Source organism: Hippoglossus hippoglossus, chromosome 9 (assembly GCF_009819705.1).
Source record: "Hippoglossus hippoglossus isolate fHipHip1 chromosome 9, fHipHip1.pri, whole genome shotgun sequence".
NCBI classification, from domain to species: domain Eukaryota; kingdom Metazoa; phylum Chordata; class Actinopteri; order Pleuronectiformes; family Pleuronectidae; genus Hippoglossus; species Hippoglossus hippoglossus.
This window is the reverse complement of record NC_047159.1, coordinates 26,998,865-27,014,726: the sequence shown is the minus strand read 5'-3', so window position 1 is coordinate 27,014,726 and position 15,862 is coordinate 26,998,865. Positions and strand designations below refer to the sequence as shown.

Below are 15,862 nucleotides of genomic sequence, written 5' to 3'. Positions count from 1 at the left end.
AAGATGTCGGGGAAATGCTCTGAAAAGGCACAAATTCAGATTATATGAAATATTAGTCATTTAAAACTCGGTCAGTACATGGCAGGACTTTGATTGAGAATCCATATTTTTACATTTATTCATCAAACCTGGACAGAGCGTCATGATTTAGCCCTCAGCTCGTAGAAACATCTTTTTGCGCTCAGAAATAGGGGAAATTATGCATTACATTGTTGGAGAGTTGAAATTTAACAGTGAAACTGGGATCTTTCTTTTCTATCTTTGGCATAATTAAAGGAGTAAAATCTAAAAGATTGATGAAATTGATGAAAATAAAAATGTATTTCACAGGCCTCTGGAACAAATGGTTTACCCCTTCTCTTTCTTCCAGAAACAATAAGCAAATTCTGCCTTCTCTCTTTGCGTCCTTCAACTTCAGGGGGGACGTAATTAGGTCCCAGTAGACACACAGAGATACAAAATGTCAGCTTTAGCACAACCCGTCCATTTAAGAAGAAGAAATGCTCAGAGATCAGCCATAAGGTCACACAGACTAGGATGACACAAATGTAATAGGCATATATTACTCTGGAATAGTGTGCAGTGGCCTGATGGAGAGGACAATAAGATGCTCCATCCTCCATAGGTGGAAGAGTGAATGTGACTATGCGGCTTTGGAGCTTGATTACATTCAAAGACTGTTTATTTTTCCCTCTGCAGGTTTAATTTTGAAAACGAAACACCGACAACTAACTTTGACACATTCCCAGCAGCCATTCTCACTGTGTTCCAGGTAAAGGTCAACTCCATCATGCTTTCTATTCTGCTCTGCGTTTACCGCTGAACTAGACTCAGAAAGCAGCCTGTGTCTCCCCCCTGCAGATCCTAACTGGGGAAGATTGGAATGCGGTCATGTACCACGGGATCGAATCACAGGGGGGCGTTCATAGGGGAATGTTCTCCTCCATTTACTTCATCATTCTCACGCTCTTCGGAAACTGTATCCTACTTGATTGAATCATATTCTATATCATTGATTTGAGGAACAGCTTCAATTGTGAATATAGATTATGTGTTTGTCAGTCATTTGACCTTTTCCTGAAACCACAAATAACCAGACACACTTCTCAACGTCTTCTTGGCCATTGCTGTTGATAATCTTGCAAATGCCCAGGAGCTCACTAAGGTACTGTATTTCCTTATAGCTTGAGATATACTGTATATCATGGCTTTATAGGTTCAAGATATGGGGCAGTAGCACTGACGTACCCACAGCAGCCGTCAATAATAGTCCTTAAATCACAAGGCCTTTTATCACCTTTGTATAAAGCACAATGAACCTTGTCACTGGATTGTCCACTTTGGAAGAGTGGGCAGTTATGACCGGACCAATGCTCAGTACCTCAACATAATGAACTGGTATTACCTCACCACTAAAGACAACCCTTTTATTCAATATGTCAGCCACTGATTTAAAGGAGCTATTTGTAACAGCAATTTACCATTTTAGCAGAAACATTGTGAGCTCAGCATCAATCTTAACACCTTTACTTATCTCCAATGTTGGAAAACAACGCCAATGTTAACTCTTGTTTTGCTTCTGTTTCTATTGCCTCATTGCATCTACCTAAGTTAGCATGCCAACCAGTTAGCCCCAGCGTGGCCATCTTTTTGAAATAGTCAGTCACTAAATGACGTTTGATATCGGTTTCCTGTTCCAAGCTCTGGTATTTTCAGGGTGCCACAGTGCTGTGTCCCTTGCTGTAATTGTCGATCTCAGATGGTGGAATGGATTAAATAAGCCTAATCTAAGTTTATCTTTGGCCGATGTATGCTAACAATTACAAACTCAAAAGCAATAGCTGTGTCTCAATTCAGGGACTGAGACACAGTCTATCCGACTCAGGAAGACCGCCTTCTTTCTGGGCTGCTCAGACCGCAAATTCTGAAATGAAATGAGATGGACTGGTCTACAGAGCATTTCACTGACAGGCGTTACCTGCGGATAATGTCCAGTCTCCTCTAAAGATGTAGTTCTGCTTAGAGGATTTATTATATATTATGTCTTATATTGAAAACTCAACAATGACTGAAGCTCTTGGCGAGTAACCATCACCATAATTGCATCATATATCATATCAATTGCTGATCTGCGGCTGTCAAAGAAACTCAAACATCCATGCACTTTCAGTGACAGTAGTGTAACAGCTCTCCAAAACAAAAGAGCAGGTAAACTCATAAAAAAGGAGGGGGGTTGGGGGGACTTGCTGAGTATTGTATATATGTTTTTTTTGCCAACTCTGTCCAGGATGAAGAGGAGCAAGAGGAGGCCATCAATAAGAAACTCGCACTCCAGAAGGCCAAGGAGGTAAAGGAGGTCAGCCCTATGTCAGCTGCTAACATTTCCGTCACAGCGTAAGTCAACCTCTTCCAATATTTGCTTGGGCTTCCTCTTATTTGATCTCATGAAAGTACGCATACCTAGAGACTAAAGCTAATTCGCTAACCATGCTAAGGACCAGCTCACCGATATGTCAGCACATATGATATCAAATGAATTTGAATATAACATTTTGCTGGAGGCATCAACCTTTAAGTGTGTCAGAATTGTCTTTCCTCATACATGGTCTCTGTTTGATTTGGTTCTTGGGTTGCTTTTCCAAGATGACAACCACATGTTGGTCGTTTTTCCTTACCCTTGTTGGAGGTTAAGGACAGGGGATATTGCACCCTGTTGAGCCCTATAAGACAAATTGTAATTTGGGAATATAGGCTATACAAATATAATTTGATTGATTGATCACCCACACATTTTCTTCACAAGGCAGATCTCTGGCTTCCTGTCTCCCAAACGACCTGTGCAGTAGATTTCTGCAGAGTCCCTGAGAGTAATCATAACATCAGCAGAGAAAATACTACTCATAAGTGAAATTATATTTTTTCTCTCTCTCAAACAGCCAGTTTGTCTATGATATCCCATTATAATGCTAATATGTAACCACCACAAACATACAGCATGTATGACAGATGGAAGTTTTTATAATCAACACAAGGCCAATTAGAAACTTACTGTGGATTCTCCAGGCAGTATATCTGTATATCACTTAACAGTTTCCGTTTCGTGATATTACTGATTTAGTCATTGTATCGTTTTAGTTCTTGTTAGTCTCGTTTATCCTTGATTCACTATTTTTGTTTACAGCAATCAACATGAAATGTATAGAACCGATACATTGAATCGTTGTAGTCTCCTTTGCTGTTCTTCTAAAAGATACTGTTCTGTATCTTTAGAAATATGGCAACATAGTCTGTTCAGTATTCTGTAAGTGTGTTATTCAATATGCATTTTCTGTCATAGCTCATTTTTGAACATAACAAACAAAACATAACGGGTATAAATAATGTCATTGGTGGAGTTGAACATCAAAGAGACTTGCACAGCTTTTTTGCAGCACATAGCAGCAATGCTAACAGGTGGTATTGTAATGGAGAAGGTTTGGAAACAGTGCAACTTTAATCTTGAAGTGCTGTCTCAGTAACACTCATCATACTGCAGCATGACTTAAAAATTATTCAGAGTTTGAGACTTTGAAGGGTGAATGAGAGAAATTTGGTCCAACAATAAACATAAACAGCCATGACCTTAAGTTCTTTTAATCAGGTATTTAAAGTTCCACTAATCAATAAAAACAATAGATCAAATGTGCAATGTATAAAGAGTCACTAATAGGTGTATATTGCAGTCCTGTGAGGCCCACAGATCTGCATTTTTTCTTTTTTATTTATTGACGGCTGTTGGAACGTGAAGAGGTTTTCAGCAAATAAGATAAAAAAAATTCAGAACCAACTTACCGACAACTTACCTACCTGTCAACAAGTGGCCAACAAATAAATCAACAACAACAGAAAATGCAGCTGTAAGTCCTGCGCACACTTAAACCAGGTCGGTCTTACTGTCAGTGGAAGTACTGGTCCACAACTGGGCAACAAGTGAAATCAACAGCACTTTCAGGTAGGTCTGTAAAATTAGCCACAATTTAAAAAACTCTCAACGGGCAATTTTTATATCAGTTAAACTGCAAAGAATGGTTTGTTTGGTGGACTCTTTCATTAGTAGGATGGATCAATGGTCCTTGTAATACAGTAATAATGTGTCAGCACACAAACTAGCTGCTGGCACCAATCTCAATATTTTCAGCTCTTCACATGACATTATTCTTGTATCCATAACTCTCTACTCTACTTGCAAATATCCATAAAATCTTATCTATAAATGTACCTCTTGCATTACCAGTCATAGTAAAATGTTGCTTGTTTATAGATATCAGTAGAACCCTACTATCTCAGAAGTGGGCTTATTGTCTTTGTCTGTACTGACATCTGATTTATCTTGCTGTCACTGTCCCTGACGGCCAAGTTGTGTGACATTCCCTTTCTGGTTCAGTCCTGTTTATGGGCTCTGACTGCTGATTACATTGAAATGTGATGAGAGGCTAAAGGACAAGGAGAAGACAGAGAAATGTTGAACGGTGTCTGGCCTTTTCCCTGACTTCATCCGATATGATGTTTCCCCTTTTTGTTTTGTGCATGTGCAGTTTTCTAACACGCACTCGAGGTAACGCGCATTCTAGCAGCTCATCCATCTGCAGCGTTAACTCACTGTGAGTTATTACCTCTCTGATTCAACTTTTAAATCCTCCCATTACCCTTCTTTGCTCATCCTTCCTCTCTGCTGCTGCTAATACCCCGCCTTCTTCTGGTGTTGTCCTGTCAGTCATCATTCAGTGTGAACTGTCCTAAAACATGGCAGCTCTTCTGCGCTCACATCTTGTGATAGAGCTGTGTCCGTGTGTGTGTGTGTGTGTGTGTGTGTGTGTGTGTGTGTGTGTGTGTGTGTGTGCGTGTGTCTGTGTGTGTCTGTGTGTGTCAGTATTTACATACCCCTGAGTTCAATTTTAATTTTCTTGTGATCACGAGTGTCTGTGTCAGTGATGATCCTCCTCTGTCTGAGAATGATTTTCTTTTTTTTCCATCAATCGCACTTCTTCTTCTGTAGATGTCAAGATACCACATATCATTGTTCATACTGTATGTGATGTGATTGATTTCCCAGGCTGGTTGTATAATATTATATATTCTAATTGCATTGTATAGGCTTGTGTTTGACTGATGAAGAACGTGACTGCTGAGTTAATTGGACACAGCAGTAGAGTAACTTTCATTTTTCATCATGCTGAGTCTTTTGAAGGCTGATAGCAGTGCTAGTGGACTGAAAGTGGTACAATTCTATATTGTTCATATTGTCTACAATTCAAACACACCACACTGTTGCACTGGATTCTCTCATAACCTCTCAAACCAACACACACACACACACACTGCAGAGTATTTGGACGCAATCCCACTCACACCGCCCTGCTGCACCAAATGTGTATTCACCTGACCCTGATCACTCTCTCCAACGAACTAAGTCAAACTTACTGACCAACTGTTTTAGGACATTACTGAGCCTATCACGGATCACATCACTCTCAAATTCTAAAGCAGCTTTATGGCACATTGATGTTCAGCAGATCCTAAATGTCTGACAGCTGAAAGACGGAATTTAGGATTTTAATTGGCAATAAAACAGTATTTTATACTATTTTGAGCATCTGTTTCGCCTGTCATTAAATTTTTTCAGTCTTGACACACAAGTTCAAAGTCAAATTAGTATAAACTTCAGTGCTTGACAATGGATGGAAGGTCTCACCTGTAGATTTGAGAAGCAGGTTTATACACACACTGATCACACAGTCAGAGTTTTCACCTGTAAATAGTCCCACACTGTCTCTTTAGTTACCTGTGTAACCCTGGTTCTCTGAGTAGTACGAGTGGGTCGTCTCAGTATGGGATATGCCCCCACTTTGCTCCTGCGAAGTGAAAACCCCCTTTGAAAAGCAGGTTATCTCAGTGAGATGTATGGGGTCAATATTGTAGCAGTCGCCCATGAGTTGGCTCGTTATATGTGAGGAGGCACACCCTGAAGTGAAGACACTGAACAGATGCTGTGAAAGAGAACTCCAAGTCCACCAAACACTGCACAGCTCTTTAACACCATTGTAGCAAAAGACTGTTTTTTATTTTTTATCTCCTGTCCATTTTATTTCCCTGCTCCCCATAATTTTGCATCTTGACTGTTCCTGTTTTCCCCCTTGTCAGTTTTCTGAAGCTTATGTTGCTCCCTCTGTGCCCATGTCTGTAACTTGTTTCTGTCCCTTTCACAGTTCCCTCTCTCCCTCTGTTTGTTTCAATGTCGCTCCCTTTATGTGTTTGTAGGAGTTATGTCTGCACCCCAGTCCATCACTTCCTGAGGTAAAAACAGCCGCCTGCTAGCAAGGTGGTGGATGATGATGATGATGATGATGATGATGATGATGATGATGATGATGATGATGATGACATGCGTAAACAGATACATACATACATGATCATGTTCTCATTATTCACATTTCCTTGACGGCAAGACCACATAAATGAAACAGACCTGCCCTGCACCGTTGTCATGCACACCATGCTCTGTTCATTCAGTGACTCCAGTAAAATGCTGTCCATCCACTTCTTAGCTGAAGTTCTTAAAGAGGGCCGTGCAGTGTGCTACGTACACTATGCAGAACGTGAGAGTGAAGAATCTGTAGGACCAAGTAAAGAGAACATGGAATAAAGTTATTTCCTGCAAATCTTTGCAAAGACAGATTCAGATATTTGATGAAATGCCACAATAAAAAATACACTACATGTAACCCTCCACTGTAAAATCATGCAAACTTTTTTAGCTCACACAATATTAGAAATGCATGAATTCAGCCATTCCACAACTCGGTTTTACACACACACATGGGCAGAAAGCAGTCGCATGTCAAAGCATGGTAATGTGGCCATGTTTGCCCTTTGTTCAGGCATATCCATGGATGAGCGCTCTCCACGGTGTACTGTGATAAATGACCCCAGTGGTTGGCTGTGTTGAAAGCTCCATTGCACCTTGGTCATACTGTAACTCATCACAGCATGTAGGGACTATGTGTGTTATGGTGAGATGTAAAGTGAAACATACTGCTGGTTTTATGTACCATGAAATCATGAAGTATAAAGTACATGCTCAATGTGTCACATCTCACAGGAAACCATGCCTGTCAGTGTATCCATTGGGAGTTCATATATCCTGTCTCTGGCACTGACATCAAAATAGAGGGTTGTGAAAATAGTTAAACTTAGAGATTTATATTGTTATATCAATGTTCCAGTGGTTCTTATTTGTGTGGTTCTTCTGTCCCTCCCCCAGTAAGGAGCAGCAGAAGTCGGTGAAGACGATGTCGGTGTGGGAGCAGAGGACCAACCAGCTGAGGAGGCAGAACCGGCCTGGCTGTGAGGCCCTGTACAATGAGCTGGAGCCAGAGGAGCGTCTCCGGCTGTCCTCGGCGCTACACATCCGGCCCGACATGAAGACCCACCACGACCGGCCACTGCTTGTTGAGCCCCATGATGGGCCTTTGCTGGGTGATCACCAGCACCACCATCATAAGCCCAGCATGCTAGAAGAGGCTGAGACTGCAGACCCTTTGCTTCACCAGAATCGCCGTCATCACCGACACAGAGACAGGGACCGGATCAGAACGAAAGAGGAGACAAATGATAACGGTGACACTGGTGGGAAGCAACACGTCCATCACAGTCGCTCCAAAGACCACGACGGTAGCCGGGGCAAAGAGGGAAAGACCGAGAGATCCCACAGCCGAGAGGGAGGCAGAAAGCATCACCATCAGAGCTCGGTGGAGGACAGCGGAGGCGGAGGAGTCACAACTGAGAGAGAGCATCGCCATCATCATTCACATCGGCAGGCCCGAGGGGGCAATGGGACAGTGAGCAGCGGTGGGAGGGGAGAAAGAAGATCCCGGCACAAAGAAGGGCGTTCTTCAAACAGGGATGGGGATAGGAATTCCAGAGGAGAGAGTGGTGGTAATGGAGAGAGGAGGAGACATCGGACTCATGGATCTAGGGGCCAATCCACAGCTGAGGGAGAGGATTCCAACGACAAAGAGAAGACCCATGGTCACAGGTAAAAATGATCTGAAAAATCAAAACCAATGCACAGAATTTGGCAATCTGTAGATCAGGGTTGTACCAGAGGTCATGGTCAAGGTCAGGATTGGATGAGACTGAGCATTTGGGGACAGAGAGGTACAAAGATAAGCAACCAAAGGAAGAGAAACATGTGCTTCTACACCAAAGCGGGGGGTGGAGAGAGAGATCACTCTGTCAAGTACTATAGGCATAATGCTACAGCAGAAGTTTCATACCCCTAAAATGAGTACCCCCACTCCACGCACTTCTTCTCAGCATATAAAGACAGGGCTGCAGTCTAAGAGATAGATCTGTAACTTTGAAATTATGTCAATTTTTCATTCTTGTTCTGAATGAGAGTAATACAGCCTGAGAAAATGAAACCCATGCACAAGTTTACAAGAGTAAAGTTCAGCTGTAAAACCATCAGGACAAAGAGAGAATGCACACAAGTTAAACCCCACAGCATGGATCATTACTGTGATTACCCACCACAACATGCACAACACCCGCTCATATGCACCAGAGTAACAATGGACAACAGATGCTATGTTGAGGTCTGCATACCTACCAAGGGTTGTGGATACTTTATGACAACAGGGCCACCGATGCAGCGATTTCTCCTGGTGCTGCCGATGAGCAGTACGACTGTGCCAGACGTGAGTGAGAGAGAGCGTGACAGTGGAGCAAACAGCGCTGCACACAGCCCTGTAGTGAAGCAGTAGTGCACAACACAATTTGAGAGTTATTATGAGAAGTGTAAAAAAACTTCGATCAGTATGAAATTGTGACATGACAAATGAGATGATGGTGGGCCGTTTAGGTAATTCATAGAAACACTGTGTTTACAGCAGTTTTTATGTTTTCTGTTAACGGTTTATGGTCGGCTAACAAGCATTGGCTATTAGTGAGAAAAACTATTCAAAATGTACATCCCTAGTCAAGGACAGTAATGTGTGGTATATTTATACTTAAGCTGAGAAAGACTGCACAGATTATCCTCTCACGTTTCAGATCTTTGTTCTCAGCTGTCTTCACTCCTTTTTCAAGGTCAAGGATCTCTGTTGCCTTTTTTGTTGGAGGCATAGTAAATTATAAATCCCCTCAGAGAGGCCTTAAGTGTTTCTTAGGCTATCCCCTGGGATGTGGCTGAAGGAATGTGTATCTCCTGGAATAATATAACCTGTTCTCATGATAATAATTTCAACTTTTTATACAGTATTAAACTTGGATTTAACCTCCGGCTTCATGATTTACCAGTTTTGCCAAGTGGCTGCGTAAGAAGAGTCACCTCTGCATGATCTGATGCTCAAATGGATGGATCCCCTCCAATTCTAATCAGACTCAATGAACACAGTTGAGACCTAAATATCATTGCAGTTTTATTATTCTTGATTCATCACATGCATTCAAGAAGAAATTCACACAAACAAAGTAATGTGCATATAATTTACAACTAACAATCCGTCTGGGGCATAAGGAATGAATTTAGCTTGAAAGACAACAACATTATGTGTTGTTTTGTTGATGCAATAAAAAAAACAAAACAGATTTGGTACATTAGAAGTAATCCAACAAACATTAAATTAAAGTTAAGAGCTCAACAATATGGCTGCAACTAACAATTATTTTGATAGTCGATTAATCTGTCGATTATTTTTCAATTAAAAGATCATTAAAAGACAAAAGCTACATTCTACCCTTTCCAGTATCTACATCTTCTTGCACAATTATGTTTCTATATGTATTACAGACATCTGCAACTTATGATGATGACTCCAGATTCAGAAACCTACAATTTAATTCCGACTTCAAGTTCAAGATATTACTTGAAAATATACTGTGATATCCAAGATGTTCTCTCTGTTTTGGGGATAGGTTTGGGGACTCAGAGGGGGAGTCCCTAGCCATCTCACCCCAGCAGGGCTCTGGGGGGGGCGACTGGCCCCCTGACCGACCAGAGGACTCAGACAACCAGCGGAATGTGAGAAGGACGGACCAAACGTCCAGCCACAATCCTCCTGTGAAGGTTACCTGTCCACCTGGAGAGACCACCCTCATACAAAGTCAGTATCAAGTTGCACACATAATATGACTTACATGTCTTCCCTGATCTCAGCCAATATGTTGAAGGTGTCTGCTCATAGTGACAGTTAAAACAAGTACAAGTTCTGTGTTGAGAAGATGTGGAGGAAGAGATCCTATTCATTCTAGGACAATAGATGTGATGGATGTAGGGGGCTGCTTTTCATTGCCACTCTGACATCTCTGAGGTATATTGATGGAATTGAACCCTCTGTCTTCCCAGTGAACAGTATTGACTGTGAGACAATGCCCATGAATGAGAAGACCCTGGAGGATCTAGGTCAAAGTGGACCCAAACCCATCCTGCCTTACAGTTCCATGTTCATGTTTGGACGGACCAATCCGTGAGTCTCCTCAACCTCTTACCCCATTTTCACCTTTTCGAAGGACCTTTTTTATTTGTTATTTTATTTAACTATTATTTAATCAGGAAAGTACCATTGAGATTAAGAATCTCTTTTTCAAGGGAGACCTGTTCAAGACAGGCAGCAGCACAGATACAAAACATTTAGAACAGGTGTAAACATGTGTTACACACAACCAGGTAAGTTTAAAACAGCAACATCTTATAGACTCTGCCTCCAGTTCTTTTATTCTGGTTTTAAAGGCGTTGAGTGAGATTACTTTGCTGAGATTTAAGTCCCTCTGCAATAAATCCTCAACATGCACAGCTGTATGCCTCATAAAGTAGTGCTTATTTTATAAGGGATATTCTCCATCTTGTCTTATGTTCTAGAATTATATTATATATATATGAAATTTTGGTTTACAGAATTAAAAAACTAAGTGTAAATCAAACCTGATGTTGCCTTCCATATAAAAGCATGCTCTCAGTCTCCTCCACACACTGAGACATACAGCTTTAGGTACTTAGAATTGATTGATACCCAAAGGCCAGGTATCAGTATCATGATCTGGACTGAAAACTGAAAAGGTCAGATTTTATGCATTGTTATTGTAGTTAAATTGTCAGCTACAATTGTGAACTGCATTTGAAATTTGTATTTGTATGAAAAAATAAAGTTGTGGTCAACTTGGTGTCATTATAAGCCTTTAGATTTGATTTTGTTAAACAATTTTCCCTGATTCCCTGGTGACAGTGTTGCTTTATCTTAATCCTTACCTTAGACTTATAGTATGTGAGTGTTTTAGAAAATAAGTATGCAATAATGCAATCTTTGATATATCTGTGTCCAAAGCTCACTGTTTGTACCTCTCCCTCTGTATTTGTCGCTGCCTTTCCTTTCTCAGGGTGAGGCGGTTGTGTCACTACATTGTGACTCTGCGTTATTTTGAGATGTCAATCCTAGTTGTCATTACTATGAGCAGTATCGCTCTGGCAGCAGAGGACCCTGTCTGGACAAATGCCCCTCGCAACAACGTAAGAATTACAATGCTCGGGTAAAAAATGCACATAAATGTATGTAATGCACTTTACATCCATGCCAACAAAACTGAGATATGAAGTGTTTCTTTTTATAATAACTTTCTTTTTGGAGTCCGGTGTGCTATGCTGAGTTTCGACAAATTGTCCCAGGAACTTTTAGTCCCATGTAGTCCCAGGAACCTTTAAGCTTCCTGCTGCTCACCTGCATTTCCACTGAGGTCTGAAGATCGGGGGAGATCAAACAAATTTTTATTTCATTTATTTAACTTTTTTTCTCATTAAGCTGAAAACTCAATAAAAACTATTTGTAATGAAAAAATAAAATATTTCCCTGTAACTTAAATTAGACCCTGGTACGGGGTCCCTACAGTGGAAACAAGTTCCTGCAAAGGTTCCAAGTTCCTGGGGAAAGTTGGAAATGCAAGCACTAGTTTAAATTAACCTGTTAGGTAATGAGAAAATCTACATCTTTCCCCAGTAAATTCTTGATTCTGGTGCTCAATACTATCAAATTCAATATGTCACACTGGATTATTATGCACATTTATATATTCAGTACCAATTTAATTGGTTTTTTTGCAGGTGCTTAAATATCTGGATTATGTCTTCACTGGTGTTTTCACTTTTGAAATGGTGATCAAGGTAAGCAGAATTCAAATACACAATTTAAAGTGTCAGTGTTTCTTTGACTTTCAGTACACTTCCAGTGTAGAACTGTATATGAACTGAAAGTATTTGAGTGATGAATTCAGAGAGGACATTGTGATCATTGTTTGCTGTCTATCCACTGATTAATCAAAGTTTTTTGAACAGGTTGGTATTTAACCTGCTGAGTATTGCCTCCTGCAGCACCTTCATCAGTGCCTTCAATTGAAAAACAAAAAAGAACCCCCCCAGCTGTGTTAAACCTATGAGGTCATCAGCAGGGCATCACCAGTTATTGATGTTTCATTCCTTTAAGGTGCAGAAGGAAACGTGAACAAAAATAACCTTTTGTCATATTTGCGATGTAACATTACTACATGAGGCCGATGTTATTCAAAACATGTATCTCCTCTGGCTTCATCTACTGCTTATAATGCAACGCTCCTGTTTCTATACCACCAAGCAGAGCCAGGAGGAGTCTCTGACTGAGAGGGTTAGGGTTAGGATTATACATCTGAGAATAAAATTAAATAAATAAATAAATAAAATAAAAGACATAACAGTGGTGTACTTGGCTCAGATGGTGGACCTGGGCCTACTGCTTCATCCTGGATCCTACTTCAGAGACCTGTGGAACATTCTGGACTTCATAGTGGTCAGTGGGGCGCTGGTGGCTTTTGCATATTCGTAAGTTCAAAACCTCCTTCCTTTTTGTCATTAAAAAACAGCTCTCTAAGTTGTTAATCACTCTGATATGGTTCAAACATCTGTTGTGCTATGTGTAATGTACAGTATAGACAAACCTTCAATGTGGATGGCTGAACATAAAGTTGTATTACGCTGTCATTATCTGTTAGAGGGCTCTGTTTGTGTTTACAGAGCTAGAATTGTAAAATATAACCATTTATATGATGTGTTTGGGTGACTATAATATGTGTGTGTGTGTGTTAGAGAGAGAGAGAGAGTGTTGGGGTCTTGTGCAGTGTGTTTATTGACATGATCCTCTCCCTGTTTCTGTGCTGGGATCGTTTGCAGGAGCTTCATGGGGTAATGCCTCCTCTATCTCTCTCATCTTGCTTGACTGTGTCATTGTTTGTATATGTATGTGCAAGATAAAACATACATGGCTTACACTGCAAAAACAAGTAATTTCCTCACATATTCAGTCTTATGTCTTTACATTTATTCAGGTCTCCTGCAATTTCTAGTGACAACTATTTGTTTCGTATATATGAATGAAAATCCAATCCAATTTGAAGAGAACATCAACCCAATTCCTTGTTTAGTGATTTCCAGTAGTAATTGAGTGTAGGAGTTAATCTGTTTGGTGTGACCATTCATACTAAGCCTCCTCCATCATTTGTATGGAATTCTATTTGTGCCTGATAGGGCAATTGACATTCATGAGTACAAAAATTTGTATTTGCAAATTGAATATTGTGCATGACTACAGCCCCCCTGCTACTCTCAAAGGATACGCGGTGTAGATTGATGGATGGATTTTGTTCACACATAAGTTAAAATTTGAAGAGAAAATTGAATCAGAGAAGAATTGAATCAGAAAGATGTTTGTTCTGTGCTCTCAATATAATTACTGTGCATCATTTGGAACTGAGAAACCAATATGCCAGTGCCCTATTCCCTGAGTTAAACCATGTGATTTCTTTCTCAAAACACAACACATGGCTACTGCATTGCATTCTGATCTAATGGCCACTGTCAGTGGACAAGCAGCTCATCTTCAAAGTGAGCTCAGAATGACAAAATACAGCACTACCAGCTGTTAAGGTGCATATATCCTTGAAAAGACTGTAAGACATGCGGTATATGAAGTGAAATTGCTTGTGAGGATGGGTGTTATTTGCAGTGTGTCTGGGGCACTTTCCATCTCGTCGTCCGTCATCCAAGGCCTTCCTGCACTTGACCCTCATGTGCTTGGCTAAAGGTCCTTCCTCCATAGCCTCCTCTGTTATAGAGGGGCATGTCACCTGCGAGTTCATCATCCTTATCTTCCTCAAGCCTCCGATGGGAGGGATTTTCATAAGCACTTTGCCTCGACAAAGCTCTGCTTGGAATGGTATGATACCAATATCAATTTCACATCCTCTATTATTAATTCACCAGAGGCTTGCTAATGTAACAACCAAGCTGCTGTCGGAGGGCATGAGTACATCTCAGGGAACATCAGTCTTCCCTGTGATCTTAGCATGCATATTAGAAAGACTGTATGACAAGTATGATGTTCGCTATAGGTTTTTAATGAATGCCCAAGAGCATATTACCACATCATTTCCATTTCCATGCACTTTATTCTACACTAGCCTGTATCTGACAGACTCAGCATCATTCTGCAGATGGAGCAATACACCAGTTGTATTGTGGTACAGCCACAGCATTATTTTTATATTTTTGTTCTAAACCTGTGCTGAACAGCATTTGTGAATAATTTTAAATCAGCACAATTTCAAGATTTCTACATGTTTTAGTTTTCAGTATTAAATAAATTGGACATTATGAAATGATGCAAACCACTTTACTATCTATCGTGGTAACCCCTATGGAAACCTACCGCAGTGATGAGTTAGCGTAGGATTAAATAACTGCATTAGTTTGTGGGGTTGCAGGTCGTGTTAAAGAAACGCCTGATTCTATTTAAGAGTGGTACATCCCCAGTATAGCACATATAACTGTGCTGAAGCTGGTCCTAGATGTTACTACACTACTCAGCGACCCCAACCAACCAGACCCAAGATAAAGACACTTTGCCAAAGACTTCAATTCGTGCTCATCCGAAAAGTCCTTCCACTTGTAAGGTTCTACGAGCAAGTACACAAGCTAACCAGTCTGACATCTTGTTGTAAGAACAATGTCTGAAGGTTTTTCTTAATATATGGACGAACTGGATTTACATTGACTTCTTTCCAGGAATGTATATCTTTAACCTCTATGTTATCATGAATGTGCTTGTATAAGACCCTTTTACAATATTCTTCTTTTGAAAATTTGTGATCTTGAAACATTACAAAGTCAGGAGACAGCCTCACGGAGCTAAATGTAGCTAACTAGCTGCAGGGGATAAAGTCTCCCACAGCAATTTTTTCAGCTGGAAAGTCGACAGTTGTTAGTTAGAAATTATGAGGCTGCTACTGTGTAGCTCTGCCTGAAATAAACAAGCTTTCATAATGATTAGAAAAGCCAATGTAGTTATCTTAAAATATTTTCTCTGTATTTACTCCAGATTTTATAATTTCATAATGTCTCATTTATACATTTATTATAGAGGGCTTTGGCTGCGATTCTTGAACTTTTCCTCAGTCCAAAATACCAGAATCATCAGCAGGGCAACTTTAAGTCAAACAAATTATTTGCAAAAGCTCTTTTGCTCCAGGTCCCGTCCATATCATCAGTTACAGACAGAAAGTATTGTTTGATTGACAGCTGCCATTCACTCACTGTGCATGTCCCTGGAGCTGATTTGATGTACTGCCTGCGGCAAGAACAGCCAACCATAGCATCTCCATCCAAACTATGTGAATTTGTCATCTCACCTACTGGAACCTCTCAAGTGTTGAGCTCAGTCAGCAGCTGTTTGGTGCATTTCATGTTTGATGCTGCAAAGTGCAAAATTGTCTTTTAATGTCAGCTTCAGATGCTAGTGATGACCCG

At 40.5% G+C, this 15,862-nt stretch overlaps 1 protein-coding gene across 26 annotated transcripts in view; it reads left to right on the top strand.

Annotated features, from left to right (window-relative positions):
* cacna1ba (calcium channel, voltage-dependent, N type, alpha 1B subunit, a) overlaps window positions 1–15,862 on the top strand; it is a 128,096-nt gene that overhangs the window by 70,371 nt on the left and 41,863 nt on the right. For 14 of the 26 annotated variants that reach the window (XM_034595713.1, XM_034595701.1, XM_034595695.1 and 11 more), the window contains exons 15-27: window positions 700–772; window positions 862–979; window positions 1,098–1,165; window positions 2,288–2,394; window positions 4,575–4,640; window positions 6,298–6,333; window positions 7,301–8,074; window positions 9,958–10,145; window positions 10,388–10,508; window positions 11,416–11,545; window positions 12,134–12,193; window positions 12,777–12,883; window positions 13,232–13,243. In XM_034595713.1, coding sequence (XP_034451604.1) covers window positions 700–772; window positions 862–979; window positions 1,098–1,165; window positions 2,288–2,394; window positions 4,575–4,640; window positions 6,298–6,333; window positions 7,301–8,074; window positions 9,958–10,145; window positions 10,388–10,508; window positions 11,416–11,545; window positions 12,134–12,193; window positions 12,777–12,883; window positions 13,232–13,243 — 1,860 coding nt within the window. The remainder of the gene's footprint in view (window positions 1–699; window positions 773–861; window positions 980–1,097; window positions 1,166–2,287; window positions 2,395–4,574; window positions 4,641–6,297; window positions 6,334–7,300; window positions 8,075–9,957; window positions 10,146–10,387; window positions 10,509–11,415; window positions 11,546–12,133; window positions 12,194–12,776; window positions 12,884–13,231; window positions 13,244–15,862) is intronic. The other 12 variants (XM_034595712.1, XM_034595710.1, XM_034595698.1 and 9 more) reach the window with 6 other exon arrangements.